At 46.7% G+C, this 25,838-nt stretch overlaps 1 protein-coding gene across 3 annotated transcripts in view; it reads right to left on the minus strand.

Annotated features, from left to right (window-relative positions):
- Positions 1-2,751: 2,751 nt before the first annotated feature.
- The window catches only part of LOC135910169 (sodium-dependent low-affinity dicarboxylate transporter 1-like), a 33,890-nt gene continuing 10,803 nt past the window's right edge, over positions 2,752-25,838 (minus strand). For all 3 annotated transcript variants that reach the window (XM_065442221.1, XM_065442219.1, XM_065442220.1), the window contains 11 exons: positions 25,106-25,352; positions 24,359-24,421; positions 23,546-23,612; positions 18,154-18,273; positions 16,395-16,511; positions 16,187-16,267; positions 15,122-15,229; positions 13,886-14,054; positions 9,096-9,257; positions 6,678-6,815; positions 2,752-4,646 (listed from right to left, as the gene is read on the minus strand). In XM_065442221.1, coding sequence (XP_065298293.1) covers positions 4,473-4,646; positions 6,678-6,815; positions 9,096-9,257; positions 13,886-14,054; positions 15,122-15,229; positions 16,187-16,267; positions 16,395-16,511; positions 18,154-18,273; positions 23,546-23,612; positions 24,359-24,421; positions 25,106-25,352 — 1,446 coding nt within the window. In that variant the 3' untranslated portion in view covers positions 2,752-4,472. The remainder of the gene's footprint in view (positions 4,647-6,677; positions 6,816-9,095; positions 9,258-13,885; positions 14,055-15,121; positions 15,230-16,186; positions 16,268-16,394; positions 16,512-18,153; positions 18,274-23,545; positions 23,613-24,358; positions 24,422-25,105; positions 25,353-25,838) is intronic.

A 25,838-nucleotide genomic window follows, 5' to 3' on the forward strand; every position in this document is an offset into this window, starting at 1 on the left:
TCATGATCCGCATCCGCCGTCACTCCCTGCCCTAAGTAGATGTATTCTCTGACCACTTCCAGTGCCTCGCTACCTATTGTAAATTGCTGTCCTCTTCTGAGACTGTTAAACATTACTGTAGTTTCCTGCAGATTAATTTTTAGACCCACCCTTTTGCTTTGCCTCTCCAGGTCAGTGCGCATGCATTGCAATTGGTCCCCTGAGTTACTAAGCAAGGCAATATCATCAGCGAATCGCAAGTTAGTAAGGTATTCTCCATTAACTTTTATCCCCAATTATTTCCAACCCAGGTCTCTGAATACCTCCTGTAAACACGCTGTGAATGCGCATTGGCATGATCGTATCTCCTTGCCTGACGCCTTTCTTTATTGTGATTTTGTTGCTTTCTTTATGGAGGACTACTGTGGCTGTGGAGCCGCTATATATAACTTTCAGTATTTTTACATACGCCTCGTCTACACCTCGATTCCGTAATGCCTCCATGACTGCTGAGGTTCTGACAGAATCAAACGCTTTCTCGCAATCAATGGAAGCTATATATAAGGGTTGGTTATATTCCGCACAATTCTCTATCACCTGATTGATAGTGTGAATATTGTATATTGTTGATTTGGATTGTAAAACTTTATTTGTCCAACAGATGTAGGGAAGGCTTTAAGTCTTCCCACCTAGACGACGGCCAGGAGTCCTTGGACCCTAGCGGCGATTTCGGCCAGTTGGACGGTCATCAGTTGAATCTCCGGATCGGAGCTGAGTAATAAGGTCTCCCAGTGTTCTAAACAGTAGCCTTTACGGAATCCTGCCTGGTCCTTTGCTTCACTTAGGCCTAAGGTCTTTCTGATTCTATTTGCGATTACCTTAGTAAATACTTTGTAGGCGACGGGCAGTAAGCTGATCGGTCCATAATTTTCAAGTCTTTGGGGTCCCCTTTCTTATGGATCAGAATTATGTTAACGTTCTTCCAAGATTCCGGTACACTCGAGGTCATGAGGTATTGCGTATATATCTGCTGTTACCTGATGCTCCCCAGCTGCCTTCCCCCTTTGCATGGCTCCCAAGGCTTTCTTTACTTCTTTCGGCGTTACTTCTGGGATTTCAAATTCCTATAGACTATTCCCTCTCACGGTGTCTTCATGGGTGCCACTGTTACTGTATAAATCTCTATAGAACTTCACAGCCACTTAAACTATCCCATCCATATTAGTAATGATATTGCCGGCTTTGTCTCTTAACGCATACATCTGATTCTTGCCTATTCCTAGTTTCTTCTTCACTGCTTTTAGGCTTCCTCCGTTCCTGAGAGCATGTTCAATTCTATCCATAATATAATTCCTTATGCCAGCTGTCTTACGTCTCCTGCGATAAGTTACTGGCATCCCGTCTAACGGAGATACCACAGACTTCTATTGCACCCTCCTTAATGATGCCCATAAGATTGTCGTTAATATCTGCAACACTAAGGTCCTCTTCGTGAGTTATAGCCGAATACCTGCTCTGTAGCTTTATCCGGAATGCCTTTATTTTGCCTCCTACCGCTAACTCACTGATCGGCTTCTTGTGTACCAGTTTCTTCCGTTCCCTCCTCAAGTCTAGGCTAATTCAAGTTCTTACCATCCTATGGTCACTGCAGCGCACCTTGCCGAGCACGTCCACATCTTGTGTGATACCAGGGTAAGCGCAGATTATGAAGTCTATTTCATTTCTAGTCTCGCCATTCGGGCACCTCCACGTCCACTTTCGGCTATCCCGCTTGCGGAAGAAGGTATTCATTATGCGCATATTATTCTGTTCTGCAAACTCTACTAATAACTCTCCCCGGCTATTCCTAGAGCCTATGCCATATTCCCCCACTGACTTGTCTCCACGTGCTTCTTGCCTACCCTGGCATGGAAGTCGCCCATCAGCGCGCGCGCGCACACACACACTTAATTTGATGCCTTTTTGAGAAAATGTCTTTTCTACCCAGATATGAAACTATACAATGGCACCGTAGCTTTCGTATTTGACGACGGCACGCACAGCATATATATATATATATATATATATATATATATATATATATATATATATATATATATATATATATATATATATATATATATACAGTTGAATCCCGCTATAACGAAATTCACGGTGCACGAAAAAAAATTCGTTCTCGCGGAACTTCGTTATCGCAAAAATTTGACGTGAAACGCAGAAAGAATTGCCCAAGCAGCAGCAAAGGCGTTTAATGCCAAAAATCTGTAAGCTTGGTTTGCTTACGCTTCACGGCGAGCAACGCCGTCACGCGATTTTCGCACTCGGTCAGCAAACCCATTGCAACATCGTCGTCTCGGACAGCAACGAAATTCCTGATGACATCAAAAGCGTCCATCACCTGTACGGCGGTTGCCGCAGCCGGCGCTTCCTGTACGTCGTCGTCTTCTTCATCGGAAGAGTCCTTATCATTCCGGGCAGCTTTTATGATCTGCTCATCACTCACATCTTCGTGAACAACAACACAAGCGTCAGCGCCGATGTATTCGTCGAGCTCGAGATTAGGCGGCACGGTTCCTATTTCTCCCAGCGTTTTCCAGGCGGCCGCGATCCCCGGAGCCGGTGACGCCTCTTCGTCGTCGTCTGTAACGCCTGGTGTTAGGCCAGCAGAGTGTACGGGTCGACCTTCGGCAAATCCGGCGTGCCTGAAACAGTTCACAATTACTGAGCGCCCCAGTGTGCTCCAGGCAGCAGACATAATCTGCAGTGCACAAACCACGCATGCACTGCTTTGTCCAACTCTTCATGGAGGGGCCGCGTCACCTTTTTGTGCTTCGAGGATGTGCCTGAAGCAAGTGCCATTCTCACGCTGTCCTTATTGCCTAGAATCGTTGACAGCGAACTTGCAGGAATTCCGAAGTCTTCAGCAATTGCCGCTTTCTTCCTTCCGCTTTCTGCTTGGGCGATTATTTGAGCTTTTTGCTCAAGGGAAAGAGTTTTGCGTTTTTTCACTTGCGTTGCCATCGTGTCCTGCGGATGAAAACTCGTCGTTGTCGAAGAGAAAGGCAGCGAGTGAACAACGCGACCACGACACAAAGCCAAAATGGCGGAACTGCAATCACGTGATTTCATGCTTAATGTGGCTTTGGATTTGACTTGGACTTCTCGCCAATAAAACTAGTTTCGGTTTCGATTTTGAACGCGAAAATTTCGTTGAAGCGGAAACGCTCTGCAAAAATGGTTCGTTGTGCAGAGAAATTTAGGCCATTAATTCTTATAGGATACTCGCGGGGAATAAAAAATTATTCGTTGTCGCGGAAATTTCGTTGTGGCGGTATTCGTTGTGGCGGGATTCAACTGTATATATATATATGTGCGTGTGCGTGCGTGTGCGCGTGCGCGCGTGCGCGTGTCCATCGGGATGGTCTCGCTCGTACTCCTCTCGCCTAGGACGCATTTTGCCTCGTGTAAGTGTGTAGCTTTCGGACCGTGGAACCATATGCTGTGCGTGTCGTCGTCAAATGCGAAAGCCACAGTGCCATTGTGTAGTTTAATATCTGGAAATAAGAGACATTTTCTCAAAAAGGCATCAAATTAAGTCACGAAGGCCTCACGCATACTTTAACAAGAGGGGGGGGGGGGGGGTGCTTGAAGGAAACTTCAGCACGGCTTTATGAACTGCTGCCCTCGCAACCGCTCACGCTACAGCGGACTGGCAAGAGAGATAGAAAAATTCCTTCACAGTGAATAACTTGACATCTTGTACACTTTGCTCACAGGCACACAGCAGTTTCCTCCGGCGTAAGAAATGTTTTCTTTCGTTTTTTTACAGCGGCTTTTACTGAGGCGACATTTTTCATATATATTATTACCCTGGATAAGCAGATGCACCTTGATCTATTTTCGTTGAAACGAGAACATGCAGCTTATGTTTTCATTCTGTTTGATGCGTAAAGCGCAAAATGTTGGTTCTCAAAAATTTGAAGCTCGTCCGCTGGTTACAGGTGTCGTGCACGAACCAGCGAAATCACGCCAAAGAAACGTCAGAGCGAGGAAGGCGTCGTGGCGTTCAATCCGGGAAAGCGTCGACAAAGCGTTCCGCAGGCAGGACGACCCGAGATTTCTTCTCATTCTCGCGTGGAACACGTTACGTTACTCGTCGCCTCTTTGCGCATGCGCAAGCACAAGGAAGATTACGACACTCATTGCGAAGAACATGCAGTCGTCACAAAATGAGAGATGGAGGCGTCGGTCGAATCACTGGCAAATAAACATGAATAAAACACTATAGTATGAAGGAACACTTTCGTAACTAAGAAAAGAATAATGCAACGATAAAAAGCAAAAGTCGGTCTTTCGCACTGCAGCAGTTATGTGGGAACGGTGCGTGCAGGGATGCGGAAAGTTGCCGAGTCACGGTGACCAACAAAAATGTCGCCGCGCAGTCCGCGCGGCCCTCCGGCTTCCGATCACGCCAGAGGTGCGGCGAAACGACGCTAGGGGGCGCCACTGGCGTTAGCGAGCGAGCCCGCCATGCCCGCCATGTTGCCGTTCTTGGCGACGGCCCACGCGGGAAGGTCGCTCAGAGAGAAGAGCGACACGCCGACCGTGTTCACCGAGGCGAGCACCAGAAGGATGGCGCCCAGCTTGATGGCCAGGCCCGGGTACAGCTGCAGGCGCGAAAGAGGAACGCGCGGAAACGTGAAACGCGTGTGTTACACGTCCCATCTCGCGAGTGAGGTGCCGTGCGCATTTGCTCAAATCTAGTTCGGAATGGTGTGCTTCTGTAGGAACGTATACCGACATATGTCGCAATTAAAAAAAAATATTGAGACATATTACCAGAAGTTTCGAAGGACTGATATTTGCGTGAGACACTAATTTGAACTGAAGTTGCTGCGAACGACAGATATGGTCAATATTTCACAGTCATTGGTCCGATCCAGTCTGTAAATGTACGAGGGACGTTCCGAAAATAAGTTTTGTTTTCTTTTTTTGAAAGAGAAAAAGATGCACCAGGTGAAACAAACAATCGCCGTGAGAATCCACGCCCGTTGCTTCAGGAGCGTCAGCGGAGGAGGAATGACGCATGCGCAAAGCGCCGAAGAAGAGAGTAGCAGCATACCGGCGCGCCCGAGGCTATTTGAGTACAAATCATGATGGCAGACAGACTTGTGCTGGCAACATGGTACCCCCAATGGAAATGCGTGCTGTTATGCGGTATGAATGGGCACGTGAGACTAGTGGGCCCGTCATTCGTGCACGCTTACAGATCATGTACGGTGAAGAGGTCATGTCTGAGGCCTTGTATCGCAGGGCATCGAATTTTACCAGAGTGGTTTCTTCGAACTGATTGCACGCTACCACAGATGTCTCAGCGTCGGTGGCGACTATGTGGAAAAATAGTGCCAGGTGTATAGTTCATGATCCCATGGTGTATGTTTTACTTAGGGGGGGGGGCAGTAAAGTTTCCGTGTCAAAACAAATGACGACACGTACTTACTTTCGGAACGTCCCCCGTATCTATCTATACATGCTCGGGTATACTGAAGATGAAGTGTTGCTGGACATGCTGATTCATGCTACGGAATAAATGAAATGAGCGTAAAGACGTACACGGGCAGTACAAGGAAGCGCACAACGGCTCGCTACCAACTGATTTACTTGAGGAAGAAGTGGAAAAAGCAGTTCACGGTCTGCACATACGTGAAAACGAACGGCCCCAGCGGTGCATCAGTTGTTAGGGAGCGCTTGTGCTGTCCTTTTGGCCCGTTCATGTCGTTGTTCTTTTTCGCGTTTTTAATTTATTTGAATGAACTGATATTTTCATCCGCTACTACGCACCGTACCGTGCCGTACCCGAATCAAAGTGCTGTAGACGAGCACCATCACTCAATTTCCTAGCTAGTAATCTAACTTAACCTAATCTAAGGCAATAGGCTAATGTTATCCTCGACAAATCACACCGGTGCGTACATATGGGTGCCCTTGTGCGAGGACGATCGGATGAAACATGCCACCACACAGGGTGCCCCGGTGCGACTCGTCTTGAGTACGCCGTAAAACACGCCGCCTCGGGATCCGTGTACGCTACAGCCAGGTTCTTAGCGCGAGGAGCCTACAGCATTGCTAGCCAGCATGTATGGCCACGCCAACATCACATGCGCGTATCCCATCATTAGGATTTCTCGCACCAGCCATGATTCCAGTACGTATCCATCGTGCTCCAACATTCCGAGCAGCCACTTCCTCTTTTCTTTTTTTTTGGGGGGGGGGGAGGGGATGTGTCGTCCGACGGTCCAGTTTGTCCAGACGCACATATGTGTCTTCCTAGAAGACGACGTTCTCTTTTTTTTTTCTTTTTACCTATGCATCGCGAATGAATCTACTCTGGGGTTTTACCTACGTGCCAAAACCGTGATTTGGCTGTGGGGCACGCCGGACTCCGAATTCATTTTGACCACCGGGTGGGTCTTAATGTGCCCCCAATGCGCGGGACAGGGGGCGTTTTTTTTTTATTTCGTCCCCATCCCAAATGCTGCCGTCGCATGCATTATTCCATCTCGCGACCTCGTGCTTAGCAGCTAAACACCACAGCCGCTATAGGCCATCGCGCGGCGGGTGCCGGTGCGTCGTGCGCGTATATACGCGTGCAGACGCGACACCCTCGTAACACGAACGTCGACGAAGGCGACACTCACGATGTCGACGACCTGGATGTCCATGGCAGAAGTGACGACGGCGATGCTGGGCGCCGCCGTGGGCAGCAGGGTGGGCGTGCACGACGCCATGGCCACGGGCAGGGCGTAGTACAGCGGGTGCACGTTGGTCAGCACGCCCTGCATGCGGCCGCCGGTGCTTGCACGTTCGTTCGTCCACAGCGAACGCGAGCGAATAACGAAATAAGAAAGAAACGCAGGGAAGAGATCCATAGAACCGGAGTCGTTATTGCCAATATATAGAGTTAGAGGTTTTAATTAAAAAAAAACAAAACAAGATGTTAAGGAGATATAGGGAAAATGCTAGACTGTGACGGATGTAGTAAAACCTGCCTACATCAAGCAGGCTTGGTGACTATTTGTCACCGCCCCGTTTCAAAAGAGAGGCGCTGCCAATAAACATAATCATTTTCATGAAAACCCGACGTGCTCAGCCACCTTCTATCTCCGCTGATGGCACTTCTGTTTCTTAGCGATAGTGCGCTTGCGATAGCTTATGTGAAACTACTAGGTTCCGAAAAAAAAACAAAAAACGCGTGAGCAGAAGCGTGGAATCTATATTGCCATAAGGCCGGCGAAAGTACTGCTCAAGCGGACGTAACGTATGCTCGCTGATCAGGAGAGAAAATGCAGGTGAATTTTCACTTCGGAACCCCTCACTTGCAAAGTAACCCGTCAATGCATCCGTCATTATATGTTTTCTCTACGACTGCGTTACGCCCACTCATGCACTAAAATTAACGTTAAACACTCCTCTGGGTGAAAAAAATCTCATATGCAGTCTCGTAAACATATTTATTCTGTAAACGCTGATTACAAAAAGGCTATTCTCGACTGTCATATTATATTGCATATGTTCACGTGCACTTTGCATGCTATATGCTAAGGGTCTGCTGTTTTGTCAAAGGTTCCAGTTCTACGGAGAAAAAGGCCTATAACGAGGTAACGTCGCCTTTTGCTCTCCTCTGAGGCCTGTATATTGTGGAACATCACGCAAATTCTTATTTCAATGAAAATCCTTATAATAAAGAAAAAGATCGCAGTTCCGCCCAGAAGGCGACGCACCCATTGCGATAGCAAATTAGTAGATAGCTGTACGAAGTAAGGATAGTAGTTTTATCGGCAGTATAAACTTGTAAACGTTCGCTTACTAACTAAATTAACAATGATAGAATACGTATACAAGCATGACTCATTGCAACGAGGTCGTAGAAACAGACACACGGAGACAGCGCTCACTTTGTGTGTCTGCTCCTTTCTACGTCCTTGTTATGTCGCGCTTACACATTGAATCCACGATAGAATTATCATGGATTCAAACTAGCCCGTCAACGTGTTTTAAGTAAATTAAACAGCACAGTGTCACGCCCGCACAGGTAAACATGAACACACATCGCTCGATGACAGCGGAAACTCTCTGTGAAAACGTTGGAGTCAGGAATCGTGGCAGCAGCCGCGAATCAATCGGCTTCCCTACCTCTGTCGCTTCAACGCTTACGAAACGTCGAAAGCACAGCGCATACGAAGACACCGGTACTACGCGCACTCTGCAAACATCGCAAATCGCTTTGAAGATGAGGCACGCACGGGCACGCACTTCAGCCACGTCGCATATTGATTTTAAGAGACACGAGCGCCGGCAACGCGTCCCTACGGCGTCCGTTAAAGGCGTCTACTACGGCGTCTGCGATTCACGTGACCAACGCCGTAGTAGACGCCGCGGTTGTCTCCACTCTGTACGGAGCGGCGGGCGAGAAGGACATCGAGGCAGCGTAGCAGCCGCCGGAGAAGAACGCCCCTCTTCCCTCGCCCGCCCCCCGCCTCATGAGCCACAGGAGAGGGCACGCATCCGAGCAGCGTTCCACGCTCGCGCATGCGAGATTGAACCGCATTCGCCTAAAACCCCTTGAACTTCGTAAAGTAGCGACACTCGCCTCCTCCGCTTTCACTCCTCCTCATTTCTACTCTCTTTCATGCTCCCTCCTCGACCGTGGCGCCGCGTACAGTGCTCGAGCGTAGCAACGGCGCCAACATGCGCTCCTCGCCACTCCGTAGGAGCTTCTCGAGCAAAAATGGCGGTGATGCACGGCGCGAGGGCTCACGTGATGCTATTAGGCCAATAGCGACGCGGCGTCGGCCTCGGCCAGAGCGCGCGAGGAGGAGGCGGCATTGTTCAAAGCGTGGCACTACTTTACGATGCTCGAGAGGCTTTACGTTCGCCGGCTCAATTTTACCCGCTTTCACTCATACGGAACCTCACGGCGATGGCAGAAGTGCGCCTGGAGTGTCCACATAGTTGCTATGGCAACAAAATATTCAGGCACGACAGTCACTGCTGCTGACCCATCGTGACCCGCGGCGCCACGGTGGAGGCGCGCCAGTCGCGAGGCCACAACTCACGATGTCCGACGCGATGGGTATGAGGAATCTGGCGATGACCACGTTGGTGTTGACCTCGGCGAGCAGTGTGGTCAGCACGATGAGCACCACCTGGGTCTGCAGCGGACTGAGGAAGTCCAGGCTGCTCAGCTTCTCGGTGATGCGCCGCGACAGACCCGAGGACTGCGTCAACGTGTATCGTTATAGCGCGCACGTCGCGTCTCTCGGTTTTTGTGTACACTATGTCATGCGGCGCGCGCGAGTCCTGCCGGCAAGAACACATTCACATTAAGTAGTGCTACGCCGGGCTCAAAGCCTTCTAAAGATATTAAAAAGTGGCAAAGTGAGAATTATACAAATACAGCGCCGATTGCTGTGGGACCCAAACTATAACGGCTTTTATATACAAGCCAGTTTTGTTTCGGAGGAGGTATACGTGACCACCTTCGGCGTTAGGACGTCATGAGCCATACACATCCTTGGAAACGAAACAAAAGTGGTTTGTATAGGAAAGCTAATACAGTAGAAAGCTCGGTAAACGGAAACCCCATAAACTGAATAATGAAACTGAAACGGAATAATGGAATTGCTGGTTAAATGGAACAACAGCCTCCAAATTGATTGGTTTTGTATCATGGTTAAATGCGTGAAAAAAAACATTTCTTTATAGGAACCAAAATTTTTGTAACTCTCTGTAAACGGAACCACAGAAGCAAGCCATAAAGTATTGTTTTGGGAAAAAGCCAAGATCTTTCATTTTCTTTCTTCTTTTTTTTGCGACATATATTTTCAATACAGAGAGCCATGTTTAAGAAGCGGTGGCAAAGACTTAAGTAACGACATATCTGGTGCATTTTAATGCAAGCCATGCGCAGTCCGGACAGGTTGGCGGCACCGCCAGTTGCCCCTAAGAAAGGCCAAAATTTATTTATTTATTTATTTATTTATCTATTTATTTATTTATTTATTTATTTATTTATTTATTTATTTATACATACTACCAACCACTGCTGTGGTCCAAGCAGCAGGGGCCGTCAGTCGTAAAGATGATCTATTAAATACAACCAACCGAAATTTCGGACGCCTTTTAGCGCTCCGTTCGATAATTTGGACTTGGCCAGGACGACCTCGTGCTAATTAAGCCACGGAGTCCAGAAGTAAGAACGATGTCTTTTTCTTTGATACGTCGCCGGTGCCTACTTAAAGCCATACAGCGAAGCCAAATCAAGCAGCAGTCGCAGGCCGCGTCCAAGCCAAGAAGCCAAGACACAAGTTGTCTGCTACATTCACTTCTTGATGCTCAACATTCCTAACAGTGTTATAAGACGATGTATGATACACAGTGCTGCACAGCTTTCTCAGTAAACGGAACACCTGTTAATCGAAGCATGTTTCTATCGTTCCTCGGGATTCCGTTTAACGAGATTCTACTGTAGCAAGATTCCACTGCGGCAAAAGCTTGCCAACATTTATTCTATATAGTTTCAATGTCAAAGACCATCATTTAACGCAAAAGAAAGAAAGAAAGAAAGAAAGAAAGAAGAAGAGAGAGATAAATCGTAAATATCATATCGGCACACCTCATAAGGCATACCAAAAGAAAAACGTCTTCTCTTTCACAACGCTTTCTTTGGCCTCAACGCATGTTGCCTTACGGTTGTTAAGTGAATTTCTGCCGCTACGAGATATGCTTATTATATATATATATATATATATATATATATATATATATATATATATATATATATATATATATATATATATATATATATATATATATATATATATATATATATATATATCATCAGCATAGTTACGCCCACTGCAGGGCAAAGGCCTCTCCCATACTTCTCCAACTATCCCGGTCATGTACTAATTGTGGCCATGTCTGTCGTCCCTGCAAACGTCGTAATGTCATCCGCCCACCTAACTTTCTGCCGCCCCCTGCTACGCTTCCCTTCCCTTGGAGTCCAGTCCGTAACCCTTAATGACCATCCGTTATCTTCCCTCCTCATTACATGTCCGGCCCATGCCCATTTCTTTTTCTTGATTTCAACTAAGATGTCATTTACCCCCGTTTGTTGCCTCACCCAATCTGCTCTTTTCTTATCCCTTAACGTTACACCGATCGTTCTTCTTTCCATAGCTCGTTGCGTCGTCCTCAATTTCAGCAGAACCCTTCTCGTAAGCCTCCAGGTTTGTGCCCCATATGTGAGTACTGGTAACACAGAGCTGTTATACACTTTCCTTTTGAGGGATAGTGGCAACCTGCTGTTCATGATTTGAGAATGCCTGCCAAACGCACCCCAGCCCATTCTTATTCTTCTGGTTATTTCAGTCTCATGATCCGGATCCGTGGTCACTACATGCCCTAAGTAGATGTATTCCCTTACCACTTCCAGTGCCTCGCTACCTATCGTAAACTGCTGTTGTCTTCCGAGACTGTTAAACATTACTTTAGTTTTCTGCAGATTAATTTTCAGACCCACTCTTCTGCTTTGCCTCTCCAGGTCAGTGAGCATGCATTGCAATTGGTCTCCTGAGTTACTAAGCAAGGCAATATCATCAGCGAATCGCAAGTTGCTAAGGTATTCTCCATCAACTTTTATCCCCCATTCTTCCCACTCCAGGTCTCTGAATACCTCCTGTAAACATGCTGTGAATAGCATTGGAGAGATCGTATCTCCCTGACTGACGCCTTTCTTTATTGGGATTTTGTTGCTTTCTTTGTGGGGGACTACGGTGGCTGTGGAGCCGCTATAGATATCTTCCAGTATTTTTACATATGGCTCATCTACACCCTGATTCCGTAATGCCTCTATGACTGCTGAGGTTTCGACTGAATCAAACGCTTTCTCGTAATCAATGGAAGCTATATATAAGGGTTGGTTATATTCTGCACATTTCTCTATCACTTCATTGATAGTGTGAATATGGTCTATTGTTGAGTAGCCTTTACGGAATCCTGCCTGGTCCTTTGGTTGACAGAAGTCTAAGGTGTTCCTGATTCTATTTGCGATTACCTTAGTAAATACTTTGTAGGCAACGGACAGTAAGCTGATCGGTCTGTAATTTTTCAAGTCTTTGGCGTCCCCTTCTTATGGATTAGGATTATGTTAGCGTTCATATATATATATATATATATATATATATATACAACCCTGCTTCAGACAGACAGTATATATATATATATATATATATATATTGTATATATATATATACAACCCTGCTTCAGAGCAGGGTTGTCCACTGTTACCCAACTGGCAGAAATCTTTCATGACCTCGCAGAGGGAATCGATCATCAAAGTCAAACTGATAAAATTTTCCTTGATTACTCAAAGGCTTTTGATCGTGTGGCACATGCTAAACTGAATTTCAAACTAAACAAAATACTTGGCGATGGTCCCGTTACGAGGTGGATAGCCAGCTACTTATCAGAACGCCGACAATATGTGCAATACAATGACCATGCTTCTGATATCGTTCCGGTCATTTCTGGCGTGCCGCAGGGCTCTGTGCTAGCACCATTTTTGTTCATTTTATACATAAACGACATAACATATCACGTTGATGTGAAGGTGCGTCTCTTTGCGGATGACTGCGTGCTCTACCAAAAAATAAACACTCATGCAGACCAAATAAGGTTAAACACAGCTTTGGGCAACGTCATAAAGTGGTGCAATACATGGCAAATGTCAATCAATATGGAAAAAACTGTAGTGATGTCTGTCACAAATAAGAAAACAAAACTTAATTTCTCTTACGGTACCTGCAACGGCGTTCTCAGAACAGTAACTGAAAAGAAATACCTTGGTGTGATTATTTCTGATAATCTCAGCTCTAAAACCCAAGTACAAAACATTACCAAAAAAGCAATGAACAGTTTATACTTCCTTAAGCGCACCTTGCGCTTTGCGACTCCAGATACCAAGTTACTCGCTTATAAAGTCCTTATCCGTCCAATCTTAGAATATGCAAACGTCGTCTGGTTTCCATATATGCAAAAAGATGTACGTATGCTCGAATCAGTTCAACGAAAAGCTGTTCGTTTTATCTACCATAGATACCGGCGCACTGATTCTCCCACAGAGCTGCTTTCCTACGCAAGCCTAGACACCTTATCAAGCCGCGCCACGCTCCATAGACTCAAGTTTCTTTATCAATTAATTCATAACGCGTTTAACATGGATCCTGCTACTTACATTAGTTTTAATCGTTCTAGAGAAACACGTCACAAGCATGACTTTACGATTATACTCTTGATTATACTCTTGATTATACTCTTGCTTGACTTTACGATTATACTCTACTTTACGAATACTCTTGTGCTAACAACACATATTACTTTTCCTTTTTCCCTCGAGCCATAAGAGAATGGAACGGGCTAGATAAATCTATAACTGCGCAGGATTCCTTAAAAAAGTTCGCTGAGCTCGCAGCCTCGTCAGTCTTGTCAACAATCCACACCTGACGATCATGTTTCAGACTGTATTGATATTGTGTTGCCCACACGGCGTGTAACTGGCGTATTACTGTACTGTACTGTATACTGTTTGTATTGTTGCCCGCTTGATGTGTAACTGGTTTATTACTGTACTGTACTGTATTCCTGTATCTTTCTGATAAATCCACTCCTGTAACAGTCCCAGTGGGACTAACAGTATGTTAAATAATATATATATATATATATATATATATATATATATATATATATATATATATATATATATATATATATATATTGTTATGGCGGAAGACATCTCTGCAGTCTTCCTTTTCTTCTTGAGCTGGGGCACCGCGGTGCACCTCACCTCTACGGCCCCGGCAAGCGAGAGTCCACCGCCCACCGAGAGCAGTGCCCGCCAGGAGATGCGACCGGACACGGTGTGCCAGTCGAGCACCGACCCCGTCCGGCGACCGTGCGGCAGGAGAGACAGCAGCACCACGACCGCCATCACGTTCACCGACTCGTGGGCGTACCTGGCGAGACGACGCGTCGCAGATGTAGTACGCACATTGTCGCGCATGCAGTGTATGCGCTGACGGTCGAGAACTGCGAACGTTTCCTTAAATACGAGCCGCGGATACAACTCGTTATTGCGCGAACTTATGCTCAGACAAGGCAAGCGACGCTCCTGGCTTCAACAGCGAGACTACAGACAAGGACTAGGAGGTGACATCACATGGGGGGAGGGGTGGGGGAGGGAGCGCTAAGACTGGGTGGTGCCGTGTATTGACCCCGCCACTTCAGCCACGGAAGTATATTTCCGTCAAGCTCGAATCTGTGCTTATTGGGAGTTGTGAGGCTTACAAACGCGCGATTTGTTGCAGAAATTTGACGGTCGCTCCATCACGCCTATGGCGCCCCCGCGTCGAACACGTAGGGATCCGAAATGGCGCGAAGAGACTCCGGCGGCGGCAAGACGTAGGGTTGGCGATCCGCGCCCGCCAATTTCGACCACTGCGAGACCCACACAGAATAGTGAGCGAGCACGATTCGCAAGATTACACCGTAGGGCCGCCACTATAGTTGTATGTTAAGTTATGCGCGTAACCTTTGTAACGCATAAATAAATGTCACTCAACTGTGTATTTCTTATCATTCCTGTACGCCCTAGTGGCCATACACCCTCAGTAGCACGCACAAGACGTTTCGCGTACCCCACTGCGACTGCATCCCCCATACAGTCTGCACGATAACTTTTTCGGTAGGTTTATAATGGAAGTGTAAGCATTCCAGTTAAACAAATTTGTTTATTGCAAGACGTCGCCACCGACGCAGCTGATTGCGTCTACGCTCCCACGTCTACGCCGTATGCTAGGCGTCTGATTATTTACCCGTCTTAACTGACACCCTGGGGGTCGTCCACGCGCCCGTCAGGGTGCGATATACACCAAGGTGACGATATAAACCAAGGTGACGGATATTCACTCGGCGGTCATACGGGACACTAGTTTGTACGGGTATATTATTAGAGAGCTTTAGCGTATCGTAGGAGTATATCAGCGTAGTAGATGCAGAGCTGGCTAGCGGTAGTCGGCCTTACTTGATTGAGAGCTGCTCCTCGAGTCCGAAGAGGCTGCTGACGCCCCTGATGGTGACGCAGCAAACGAACAGCGCGCCGATGGAGGCCACCAGGATTCGTTCCTTACAGCTGAGAACGTCCAAGAGAGAAAATCAGAGAGCTTTAGCTGGAACTTACACGTTCTGGCACCACGGTTCTTAGCAGGGCACCGTGGAACTGATGGTTCTAATGGCGTCACGTTGTGAACGAGGCAACAAGTCATAATCCAATGCCTGTTTGAGCTAATCAGATTTTACTGCACATATTGAAGTGTAGCCTTTTGCAAATGTCTACTTTATATTCTTTCTCTTGATTAAAACTTCTGCCTCTATATTGTAAAGGTACCTAGGCTTGTGACAATCGCAGCTCCATATCTTCCCTGCTTTTTTTCCCCACCAATACCCTAGATGCCTCTTGCGTATCTCGACCACCGAACAATAACGTTTCGATAAGGTGGGAATCTCAGCGCTTCTGGAAGGTAAACGTTCCCTCTTGAAATAATCCAAGACAAGAATTATGCTATTTGCCGCCGGCGATTTTCAAGAATTCCGTAAAGCTTAAAAAATATAATCATCCCCTCTACTATATCTACATCTATACATGCATGTATATATGTATGCATATATAGCTGTAAAACACTTAGCATGTACCGTAGGTGTACCAACTCATCCTTTGATTAACGGACAAAGAAATGCGCCGATTTGCGATAATATAAACAGCCGTAAGCAAAGCTACACAGCTGAGCTGTCGTCGCCAGAGAGACGCGTTGACCCACGTCTGGCAGCAGCAAAGTGTTGCCCGCGCGCGCTCCGACAGTTACGGTGCTTTCCAGGTTCCAGCGTCATTACTCGACTCTAGTCAAGCGTCATTACTCGACTCTAGTCAAGAGTCCTTCCGAAAGTGCAGCAGCTCGTTGAACGTCTACTCTGGTATGTCTACGCTATGATAAAACACTATTGCCTCAGAGATAAACGAGCACATACTACACTATACTATACTATAGTGTACTCTGCTTCTGCGAAAGATGTAACACGAAAGATCGCTCACGTGAGCTTGCCCAGAAACTTCCGCTTCTTCTTGATTATTTCGGTGATGATCTTCAGGGTGTCGCCGTCTTCCTGGATATCGCTGCACGAATCAAACTCGTAAGCGAGGTATGCGTCAGGTTAACGTTCGCTCTGACGCCGCGGTCTTCGCAAGCGTAACGACAATCAGAGAGGAGTTTCTCCTATATATATATAAACGGGACACTCACTATGCCCGCAGGAAAAGGAAGTAGGTGATGAAGGCGCAGAGCAGGACGGACACGGTGGCCACGGGAAGACCTAGCAGCGTCCACGAGAGCGCGGTCACGGCGTCGTAACCATACGTGCTGCGAAGAAGGAATTAAAAGAAAGACAACTCTCAAGAAGGCTCATTGCGGTCTACCTACACGCATTCAAAAAGACTTGCTCTATTGCACATGCACGCCATTTGTACTGACTTGCACTTTCAGCATTTCTCGTATTTCGTCTTCCCCTGCTTTGTTTTACATATTGTGAATATTTTCTTTAAGACGCCTATCAAAATAACGCTTCACTTGTTAGTTCATTGTCGTGTTGTGTCGACTTCGCCTCGTCGGTCCCGTTCCCTAGCCCAGACAGGCGTTATGCTAAACTTACTAGCCCAACGCGATGTGTTAGTGCCTTCAGATGTGGTAACCAGGTACTCTCGGTGATGTTCTCCGATGGGACGGAAGTGAGGGTGTGCTTCAGAAGGTATTGCTCTTCGTCGCAGGTTATCATGGAGAAGGGATATCGGAGCTGAACTTCTCCTTCAGTACAGAAGCAACGCTTTGTCACATGACTCGTGCCTCCGTATTCCAGAACGCCCCTCGAATGGTCACTCCATCTCGACCCAAAACGCTATATGGCAGCGCCATGCCACAAGAGAGATGGTCAGTGCGCATGAGAAACATTTCACGACCAATATTTAGAAACGTAGTGCCTTATTCTGTCACGGTGCGGCGCTGTTATCAAGGCGACGGAGTTTTCAAAAGCGTGGATGCAGAAAGGAGGAAGAGATCAAGAAAGTGAGCAGCCAGCTCCAGGGTAAATGAATGGACAGATGAACAACCAGGATTCATCAAAAAGAAAGTGAGAGTAAGGGACAGAAAACTGTACAAAGAATGAAAAAAGAACGAATGTCAAGAAAGATATTAGAAAGGGAAATCTGCACGATAGCACAAAGGGCATCCTTTGCTATTTGAGACCCGAGCTGTTTTCCGAAGGAGAATAACAAACTGGAGCCATTATGCGCCTACGTATGCGGTAGGTGTGTGCTGCAAAAAATTAAAAAAGAACTCGCTTGGAAATGACTCGGCAAGTTCTAATGGAATGCGAAGGTATTCACCTAGCGTGACCCGCAGGAAACGTTCACCTTCCGGAAGTGCTGGGATTGAAGAATATGGAAGCAGTACCCAGTCAGCAATCGAGATGAGCAGACACATTTGGAGTATCGGCGGAAGAAAAGCAGGGCAGAAATGTATAGGACCGCATCTGTTGCAGGCATAGCTAACTGACCACGTAATGGTAAAAAGTAGGTACAGAATGTTTAAGATAGAAAAAAATTGACGAGATACAGACAAATTTTAGACTGACAAAGAAAGTGTATAGATTAGCTGATTACCCCAAGCAGGATAGGTAACTATTTGACACCGCCCCATTTGGAAGGGGGTGCATATAAATCCTTAAAATCATCATCACCACTGTGGAGCTGGGGAATGGCTTAACTCAGCGGGATGATTGTCTGAGAATACGAAGGAGAGAAGCCGAGGAAGTGTTTTGTGGTCTAGGCTCGTGCCTGAATACGGGAAAAAGGCTATTTTTTTTTCGTGTACCTCGCCTTCCGTGCTGCGTTCACTTCATGCGGCGACTTTACCAGCTTGCCCAAGCTATGCGACGCTTGTTTCATCGGAGAGAGCACGAAAGCTTCAGCGTACTAAGCGCCGGACAAGCGATTAAGCGGCAGCTCACAAGTGGAAGTAGTCCCGGAGGTAGATGCCCGACGTGCTGCCCAAAATGGTGGCCATGCACCCGACGGCGCTGGTGTGGGCCACGTTGATGAGCAGCGCCTTCTTGATCTTGTGGAACCGGCTGCGAAGAAGAAGAAGGAATGCAAATGACACGCAGGCTTCCATGAAACAGATAACGTTGAGAGAGAGAGAGAGAAATACGAAGAAAATAGTGCATAACGGTTTCAAGAGACGAGCCCGCGAGTTCGTGATAATAGCCGCGTGCTTTCCTTGTGACTGTTTCCTCGCCCTGCCTTTCGCTCAGGTCTCATGGAATAAACTCAAAGGGTAAGGCTCGTTTAAAAGGAAAACCAAAGGAAAAAAAATATGAGGTCGCGCCAGACTGAAAGATTACGCTTCTGCAATAATTAACGAAGGTCGGTCATTCGTAGCGAAAACAGAGCTTTTGTGGGCGAGAAAATGTCGAAAGTGAAAAGTCAGAATATTTCTTGCTTTTTGGAGAACTACGGTAAGCAAATTCACTGTTTGATAAAAACATAAACAGAATAAGAAGAACGCTTTAGTATTGAGTTTTCTGCCTTTCGGGGAGTCGCTCTTTAGAGACTCTTTGGTGGTTCGGCAAAGCATGAGGACGTAAATTCCATTTTCAACTGTCTAAATAACGTCAGGCAGGAGCTGAGCACACGAATATTTCTTCGTAATCATAAAGGTTTAGAGAAATCGCCCAAAGGTACGTGGCAGAACCGTATACAAGAGGTTCATCTGAAAGCTTCAATGCTAGCTCACGTATATACAGGATGGATGGATGGAAGGTAGGAGCGTCCCCTTTGAAACGGGGTGATGGTACTTGCCACCATGCTCAGCTTTTTATTTTTGTTTAACTGTGTTGGAAGAATTATTAAAATTCGACATTTTCTTTAACTACGTCTTCCTACACTTTTAACCTTATGTCACCTCTTTGCTTTTGAGCCACCAATCCTCCAATCACTTTTCGCTAATATCCGCCGCATATTTACGTGACTATTGTTATCTCTAAACCTTAGGCCTTCAGGAAGCGTGACTGTGCCCGCATCGACATCGGGATGGATACCATAACATTTTAGTATGAGGCGTTCTATTGTTTCTACAGATTTACCACACACAGTACATATGTCTTCTTCGTTTAATTTCTTTTTATAGCTCCGCGTTCTAAGACATCCTCAAGAGACTGTGTCCTTCAAAAAGAAGGGTCCAGTCTCTTGAGTTATCATAAAACGCTTCCTTCCTGATCTGCTGTTTCCAGTCCCGATATAGTTCCGCACTATGCTTCTTTTCCATTGAATTTATACAATTTTTACCTCCCGCGTTTTTAACCTGTCGTTTAATGCTGTCTTTCTCCGTCCTCGTGTCTGGCATACTTACTGGTTAGCTTCCTAGTTATTTTTCGCCATTGTGAGTCAATACTCTTTCTGTATAGGTATTTAAATACCGTAGCTGCCCACCTGTTATCGTCCAATTTCCTCAGTCGTTTTTCGCATAGGATTTTACTCTGAGCTTTCTGAGCTTCGAACGATGCCCAGCCCATATCTCCCTCTACTGCTTCGTTTGTGGTTTTCCCGTGGGCACTTAGTGCTAATTGACTTACTTCTAGTCTCGACTGAACTTCTACCCTTAAGCACAGGACCGCATTCCCGAAAGTAAGCCCCGGCACCATTACTCCCTTCCTAATACCTCTCAGTACCTCATACCTGTTGTACCCCCCCAATTCTCTATGTTTCACTATCCCGGCATCTCTTCGCCCTTTTGCTATGAGAGACTGTTCGTGCTTTTCCTTGTACCTCTGCCCTTTGTTTATCAATACGCCGATATATTTGTATTCGGCCACTTGGGGTATTTCATGGCCTTGTATTGTAAGCTCCTGATCAGTCGCATCGTTGAAAAACATACCACTGGACTTAGCTGCACTAAAGCTGAAATCTAGACTGTCTCCTTCGTCTCCACAGTAATTTACCAGAGTTTGCAAATCTTCCTGGCTATCTGCTAACAGTACAATATCGTCCGCATACATTAAACCCGGTAGTCGTTGCTCAACAACCTTTCGGCCAAATCTGTACGACAGATTATACCGTAGATTGCTTCCTTGTAGCCTTCTTTCCATCCTTATCATATAAAGCATGAACAGAAGCGGTGTAGAGGACAACCTTGTCTTAATCCTTTGTTTACCTCGACAGTTGTCGTACTATTAATTCCTTCCCATGTTATTTCAACATTATTTTCTCGATATATTTCCTGTATGAAATCAATTAGCTCATGACCGATACCTTCATATTTTTATATGTTCCACAGGAGTTTCCTGTTCACATTGTGGTATGCACCGCTTATGTCCAGGATGTAGAGAAAAGTTGCTGCTTATGTACAGCGAAATAGGGAGCGGCGCCCCCAGTCGTGGGCTATGGTACTTCTCACGTGACGTCAGCGATGGGCCGATTTAGAAAGAGAGCCTTAAAGTGAGGTCACGGGAACACAACGTCAACATCGTCAGCTTTTGGCGCGGGCACTCCAAACTGAGGAGCAGCGCCGGGGTACATTCGCTGGCTATCTTCCGCGCAACAGATATATGGCACACAGAGAACGATGATAGACTTCTCGGCGAATAATTTGTCGATGCAGCTCGACCTATATTATTTCGGGTATGGCGTCCCTTTAACATGATTTTTTCGAACCTTAACTTGGTTCGAGTTCTGCTTTCTCAGTAAAGGAAACACCTATATAATAGGTACTAAAATAAACCCTGCAAATCGAACGATTAATACGCGTGGTTTAGAGCGAAAGAAACACTGGGGCTATGGCAAGGGCCGTTGAGCAGGGCTCCGGGATAATTACATGACCACTTAGCGTTCTATAACATGCCCGTAAGTCTAGGTGCACTATAGCGCGTTTGCATATCGCTCACATCGAAATGCGGCTACCGCGGCCGGGAATCGAACCCGCGATCTCGTGCCCAGCAGCAGACGCAATACGCCTGTATTTATTGTTCTGCAAGACTTAACGTCAAATTTTATTTGGCTAAATTAGCATTCGAATACAAATTAGCTACAGTTCCTTCAGAGTGGATTGCCGTGAGAGTGGATCAGGGGATGGAGCGAAAATAGACGAAAATTACGTCACGAACATAACGGAATCATAAGAGGGCGGTCGGAGTGTTGCATTCTTTTTTCGTGCTCGATTTACGGGCATCTTAAGGAACGCCTCGTTTAAAGGGCCCCTCACCGGGTCTGCGCATTACAGAGAGACAAGCGTATGGCGCGCTGACGAGCATGTTTGTAAACTACCCATCCCTTGCACGGTGATAAAACAGCTGAAATTGCAAACAAAATTTCGGAGGACGCTTAAGCTCCGCCTTTAAGAGTGGAACACGATTGCATCTGAATATCCCTGTCTGCTTCTCACGCTTCCCTGCAATGGCAGCTTATGTAACCGTAATGTTTCACTGGAAACGCGCAATGAAACGTGCAATGAAAGCCTTCGGGATCAGGGCGTGCCTTTATTAGAAATGCATAAGAAGCGTATCATGCCACATAGTCCTGCCTTGTTCGCATGCGCCTAAGCCTTTCTTTGCGCTGCTGATGAAAAAGATTAAAGCCAGACAAATACTTTCTTGTTTCACTGCGGCAAACTTTATCACAATTATAAAGCAATAGCGTCTTGAACGCTAGCAACCTTTGACAAGTTAACTTACTGATAACAAAGTGCTGAGAAGTGATCTCTAACCCATTAAGGCTATCGAAAAAGTTTCTGGCCAGTTCACTCTACAATAGAGCAAGTCTTGTCGTTGCATTCTTAACGAAAAATTCGACCAAAACGAAAAAGAAATGACGACCTTGTAGGGATAAATTCCCCGAAGAACTTATTAAAAGCATTTAGAAGGCACTGCGATACTTTTAAGTCCAGACCACACGTACACTTGCGGACGCGAGTCCGCGCATGCGCAGACGGTGCGGCATGGCTCGCACGCGTCGAAACGCTCCTCTGTTATCGCGCGCTTGAGCTGCCTCGTGTCGGCGCGCCTGGCTACGCAGCTACGGCGCGGAACGTTCAACTCTCAGTGAAGCGGATTTATATCATGCAAGAAAGTGGTTCTTCTTTCCTTTTTGCGCTGATCTAACAGCTATAAAAATATAACAATTACGTTTACAGATATCGAAGCATTTTGAAACACTGTCGATAACAAAGTACGAAGCGGCGGCGTCTGTGAGTGAGCTCAGCGAGCGCGCGCTGCCGCGCGTCTTTGTGGATGCAAACCGCCATTACTCGCGAAGCGCCGCAGGCGCTAGGGCGAGTAATGGCGGTTTAGGTGAGTAATGGCGGTAAAAGCGTACATGTGGTCTCGGCTTTAGAGAGTATGCTATAGCTATGAGGCGCTCCTTCCTGCGGCGAGCGTCGGCGTCGGCGTAACCGAGCGAACGACCCCAGCGAAGGATGAGAGAGTGAACGCGGGATACGAAATACGCGAGGAGGAAAGCGGAGGAGGACGGTAAGGTGAAAGCGTGAGAAGACAAGCGTAGTGCGGCGGTGATGGCTACGAGTTGGCGCGAGAGTAGCTAGCGCGCTTCGTCTGGGAAGTACGTCTCTTTGCGGCGGCTGCTGTGAATCGCGCCCACGAGTCACCCACGCTCTGCCTCTCGCGATCTCCAGATTAGCGAGGCAGTCGCGCCACACTTCGCTCCGTTTGCAGCGTACAGCACTGGACAGATCGTCCGCGCCAGCTAATATATCGCGAAATGAAAACACGTATAGAGCTGCGCTCAAATGTCGCGTTAGGGAGTATGGTAATCGTCGACACACTTTTTTTCTGTTCTAATACGACTGTGAGAAATATTCGGCGACTCTCTCATCTTATCTAACAATGGATCAAAGCTCAATAGACGGCGCTTTACTACTTACAGCGTATAAAAAGGCTTCCGAACCCTACAGAAACCTTCGGTATACCATCCCCAATAATTCTATACGTATTTCGTAGAAGCCTTATGGAATCTGTATGAATTTTATATAAATTGCAGATAATATGAGCAAGAATGTAAGGGCAGCATATGGAGTTATCGGAGTGCATACAGAACGTTTCTTGTCATAATCCGTGCAAAGCACTCAGCCCTGTATTTCTTTGCAGCTGTTGTTATTGTTGTTTTTAGGGAACCGAAGCCGCATTATCCCGCCTGTGTAAAGAGTACGCTAAAGAGATGCCGCAAGGCCCTTCTAGCCCCGAAGCTGCCGCTTCTTGCTAAAACTCAACCAGGCCATAATCAACACAAGGTACTGTAAACTGCGCTTGCACAGCAATAAATCCTGAATCAAGCGCAGCTTCAGCGCTCCTGTATGGCTGTAGTACTAATGCAAAACAGGGGTGGAGTACTCACTGCGCTTCCAGGAGGAACATCTTGGCCGTGTTTCGATGCTTCAGTATGGGGCTCTTCTTCGGCGCCCCTACGAGGAAACGCGAACTTTATATCACGAATGATAACTTAACTCCGTCTCAGTGTACTCTACCGCAAAGGGGTAAACGTATTAGCGGAAACTATAGCGTTGGGCATTGATTCAGAATTGTAGCTCTATTCCGGGGCGTTGGCATCAACCTCCCTCCTTTCGTATTTAAGATATGCAATTTGTACATAGATAAAGACAGTGGGAAAATATGTTACCTTTGGAATATTTGTTGCTTACATACTTCGATTACCTGCGTTGCAGAAAGCTGATAAGCGACTTTCGTGATAGATAGATAGATAGATAGATAGATAGATAGATAGATAGATAGATAGATAGATAGATAGATAGATAGATAGATAGATAGATAGATAGATAGATAGATAGATAGATAGATAGATAGATAGATAGATAGATAGATAGATAGATAGATAGATAGATAGATAGATAGATAGATAGATAGATAGATAGATAGATAGATAGATAGATAGATAGATAGATAGATAGATAGCAAAATGATCTTAAGTTCTGAAGTCCACCGGGTGCATCCTTGAGATATTCTGTTGGCTATGTAAAGCTTGCGTGCACTTTTTATATGGCGCTTTTTGCCACATGTTGGTTGACACAACTCGTCACTCTTGCTTAAAGATTACTCAGAGGAAGGAAGTGTAGAGGCATGCATCGCTACACCTCCCAATAAAGTAATAAAAACAAGTGAACTTGTCCGCATGAAGGTAGGTAGGTCTTACTGGGATCCTCATTTTGGTCAATCTCTGGTATGACGGCGTCCAAGCCAACGATGTATCTGGGATCTGGGTCGAACGAGAATTAAAGGAATAAGAAGGGAGAGGTAATTATAACACAATGTACGGTTAGAAGGTACTGAGGAAAATGGCGAACAACAGCAACAAAAAAACTAGTGCTTTGTCATTCGCTCGAAGCGAACAACATTGTGCTTGCTGGAGTGCTCAATTGTCTACGTTGAGAGCAGTTCCATCGTATAAACACTGACACACACGCATGCAGGCACGCACGCACGCACGGACGCGCACTCGGTATAAATTAAGCCCCCCCAAGAAATTTATTAGGGATAACGTTCATTGAAATTCGTCGCCCTCATTCCAACGTGTGGCTCAAGATATCAGAAAATGTGATCCATGACCCCTTTAACGCGCATAGCGACTTCTCACTGCTCTTTTGACATCCCTCCCACGCACACTCATTTCCAATCAAGCTTCCCAAATTGGCCGCGTGGGGGACACGCAGCGAAGACGCCGCGTGCCTACACGTTTAGTAAAGCAATGAAGGGGGCTAGTTGGTGAACGTTCATGGTTATATTGCACTCAGTTTTACACAGACGATATTAAGGAAGGACAGGACGTGGACGGACGTAGCGCAAACTACCAACTCTGGTAGTTTGCGTTGGTAGTTGGTAGTTGAGTTGGTAGTTTGCGCTACGTCCGTCCACGTCCTGTCCTTCCTTAATACGCGCGTACCGTCGGGCACGGTCCCGTGCAGTTGGTAGAAGGCGCCCGGGTTGCGCGCGTCGAAGGGGGCGATGGAGGGCACCAGGACGCGGGGCCGCAGGTCGGCCTCGTCGTCGTCCTCGCTGCTATCGTCCTCCTCGTCGTCCTCCTCGTCGTAGTCGTCGAGCGAGCCGCCGTTAGGCGGCGTCTTGCGCGGCGAGATGACCATCACGTGCACGGGCGTCATCACCACGTCCTCGCCGACGGTGGTGCGCACCTGCGCCGAGGCGATTGGCGAGAGAGTTTTTCTCGCGGAGAAAGTAAGCGTTAAAGGAGATAGCGTCGCGCTACACGATTGAAGCTCGAAAACGCATTGGCCCGACACGTGACCGTCACGACGCCGGAGCGTGTGGGGGCTCGTAGCGCTATAGTGTTGTAGAGAGAGAGAAAATAATGCAGAGAAAGGCAGGGAGGTTAACCAGAGGTAGTTCCGGTTGGCTATCCTGCACAGGGGGAAGGGTTAAGAGGGATAAAAATAGAAACAGAGTGGGAGGGGGAAATAGAAAGAAAGGGAGACAAGCACGAACAAAGCGCGTACACTACAGAGCGGTAGGGGGCGGCAATCTTAGAGTCTGTCGTGAAGCCCCGTAGACCGCAAGAACCTTAATAGCGCGAGTAGGGCCTTCAGCGCAGATGTTCTTTCGGAGCATCGGCCTAAAGCTTTTAGTTCTGAAAGTGGACGATTGTCCAACTGGTCCAGTAC

Source organism: Dermacentor albipictus, chromosome 7 (assembly GCF_038994185.2).
Source record: "Dermacentor albipictus isolate Rhodes 1998 colony chromosome 7, USDA_Dalb.pri_finalv2, whole genome shotgun sequence".
NCBI lineage: Eukaryota > Metazoa > Arthropoda > Arachnida > Ixodida > Ixodidae > Dermacentor > Dermacentor albipictus.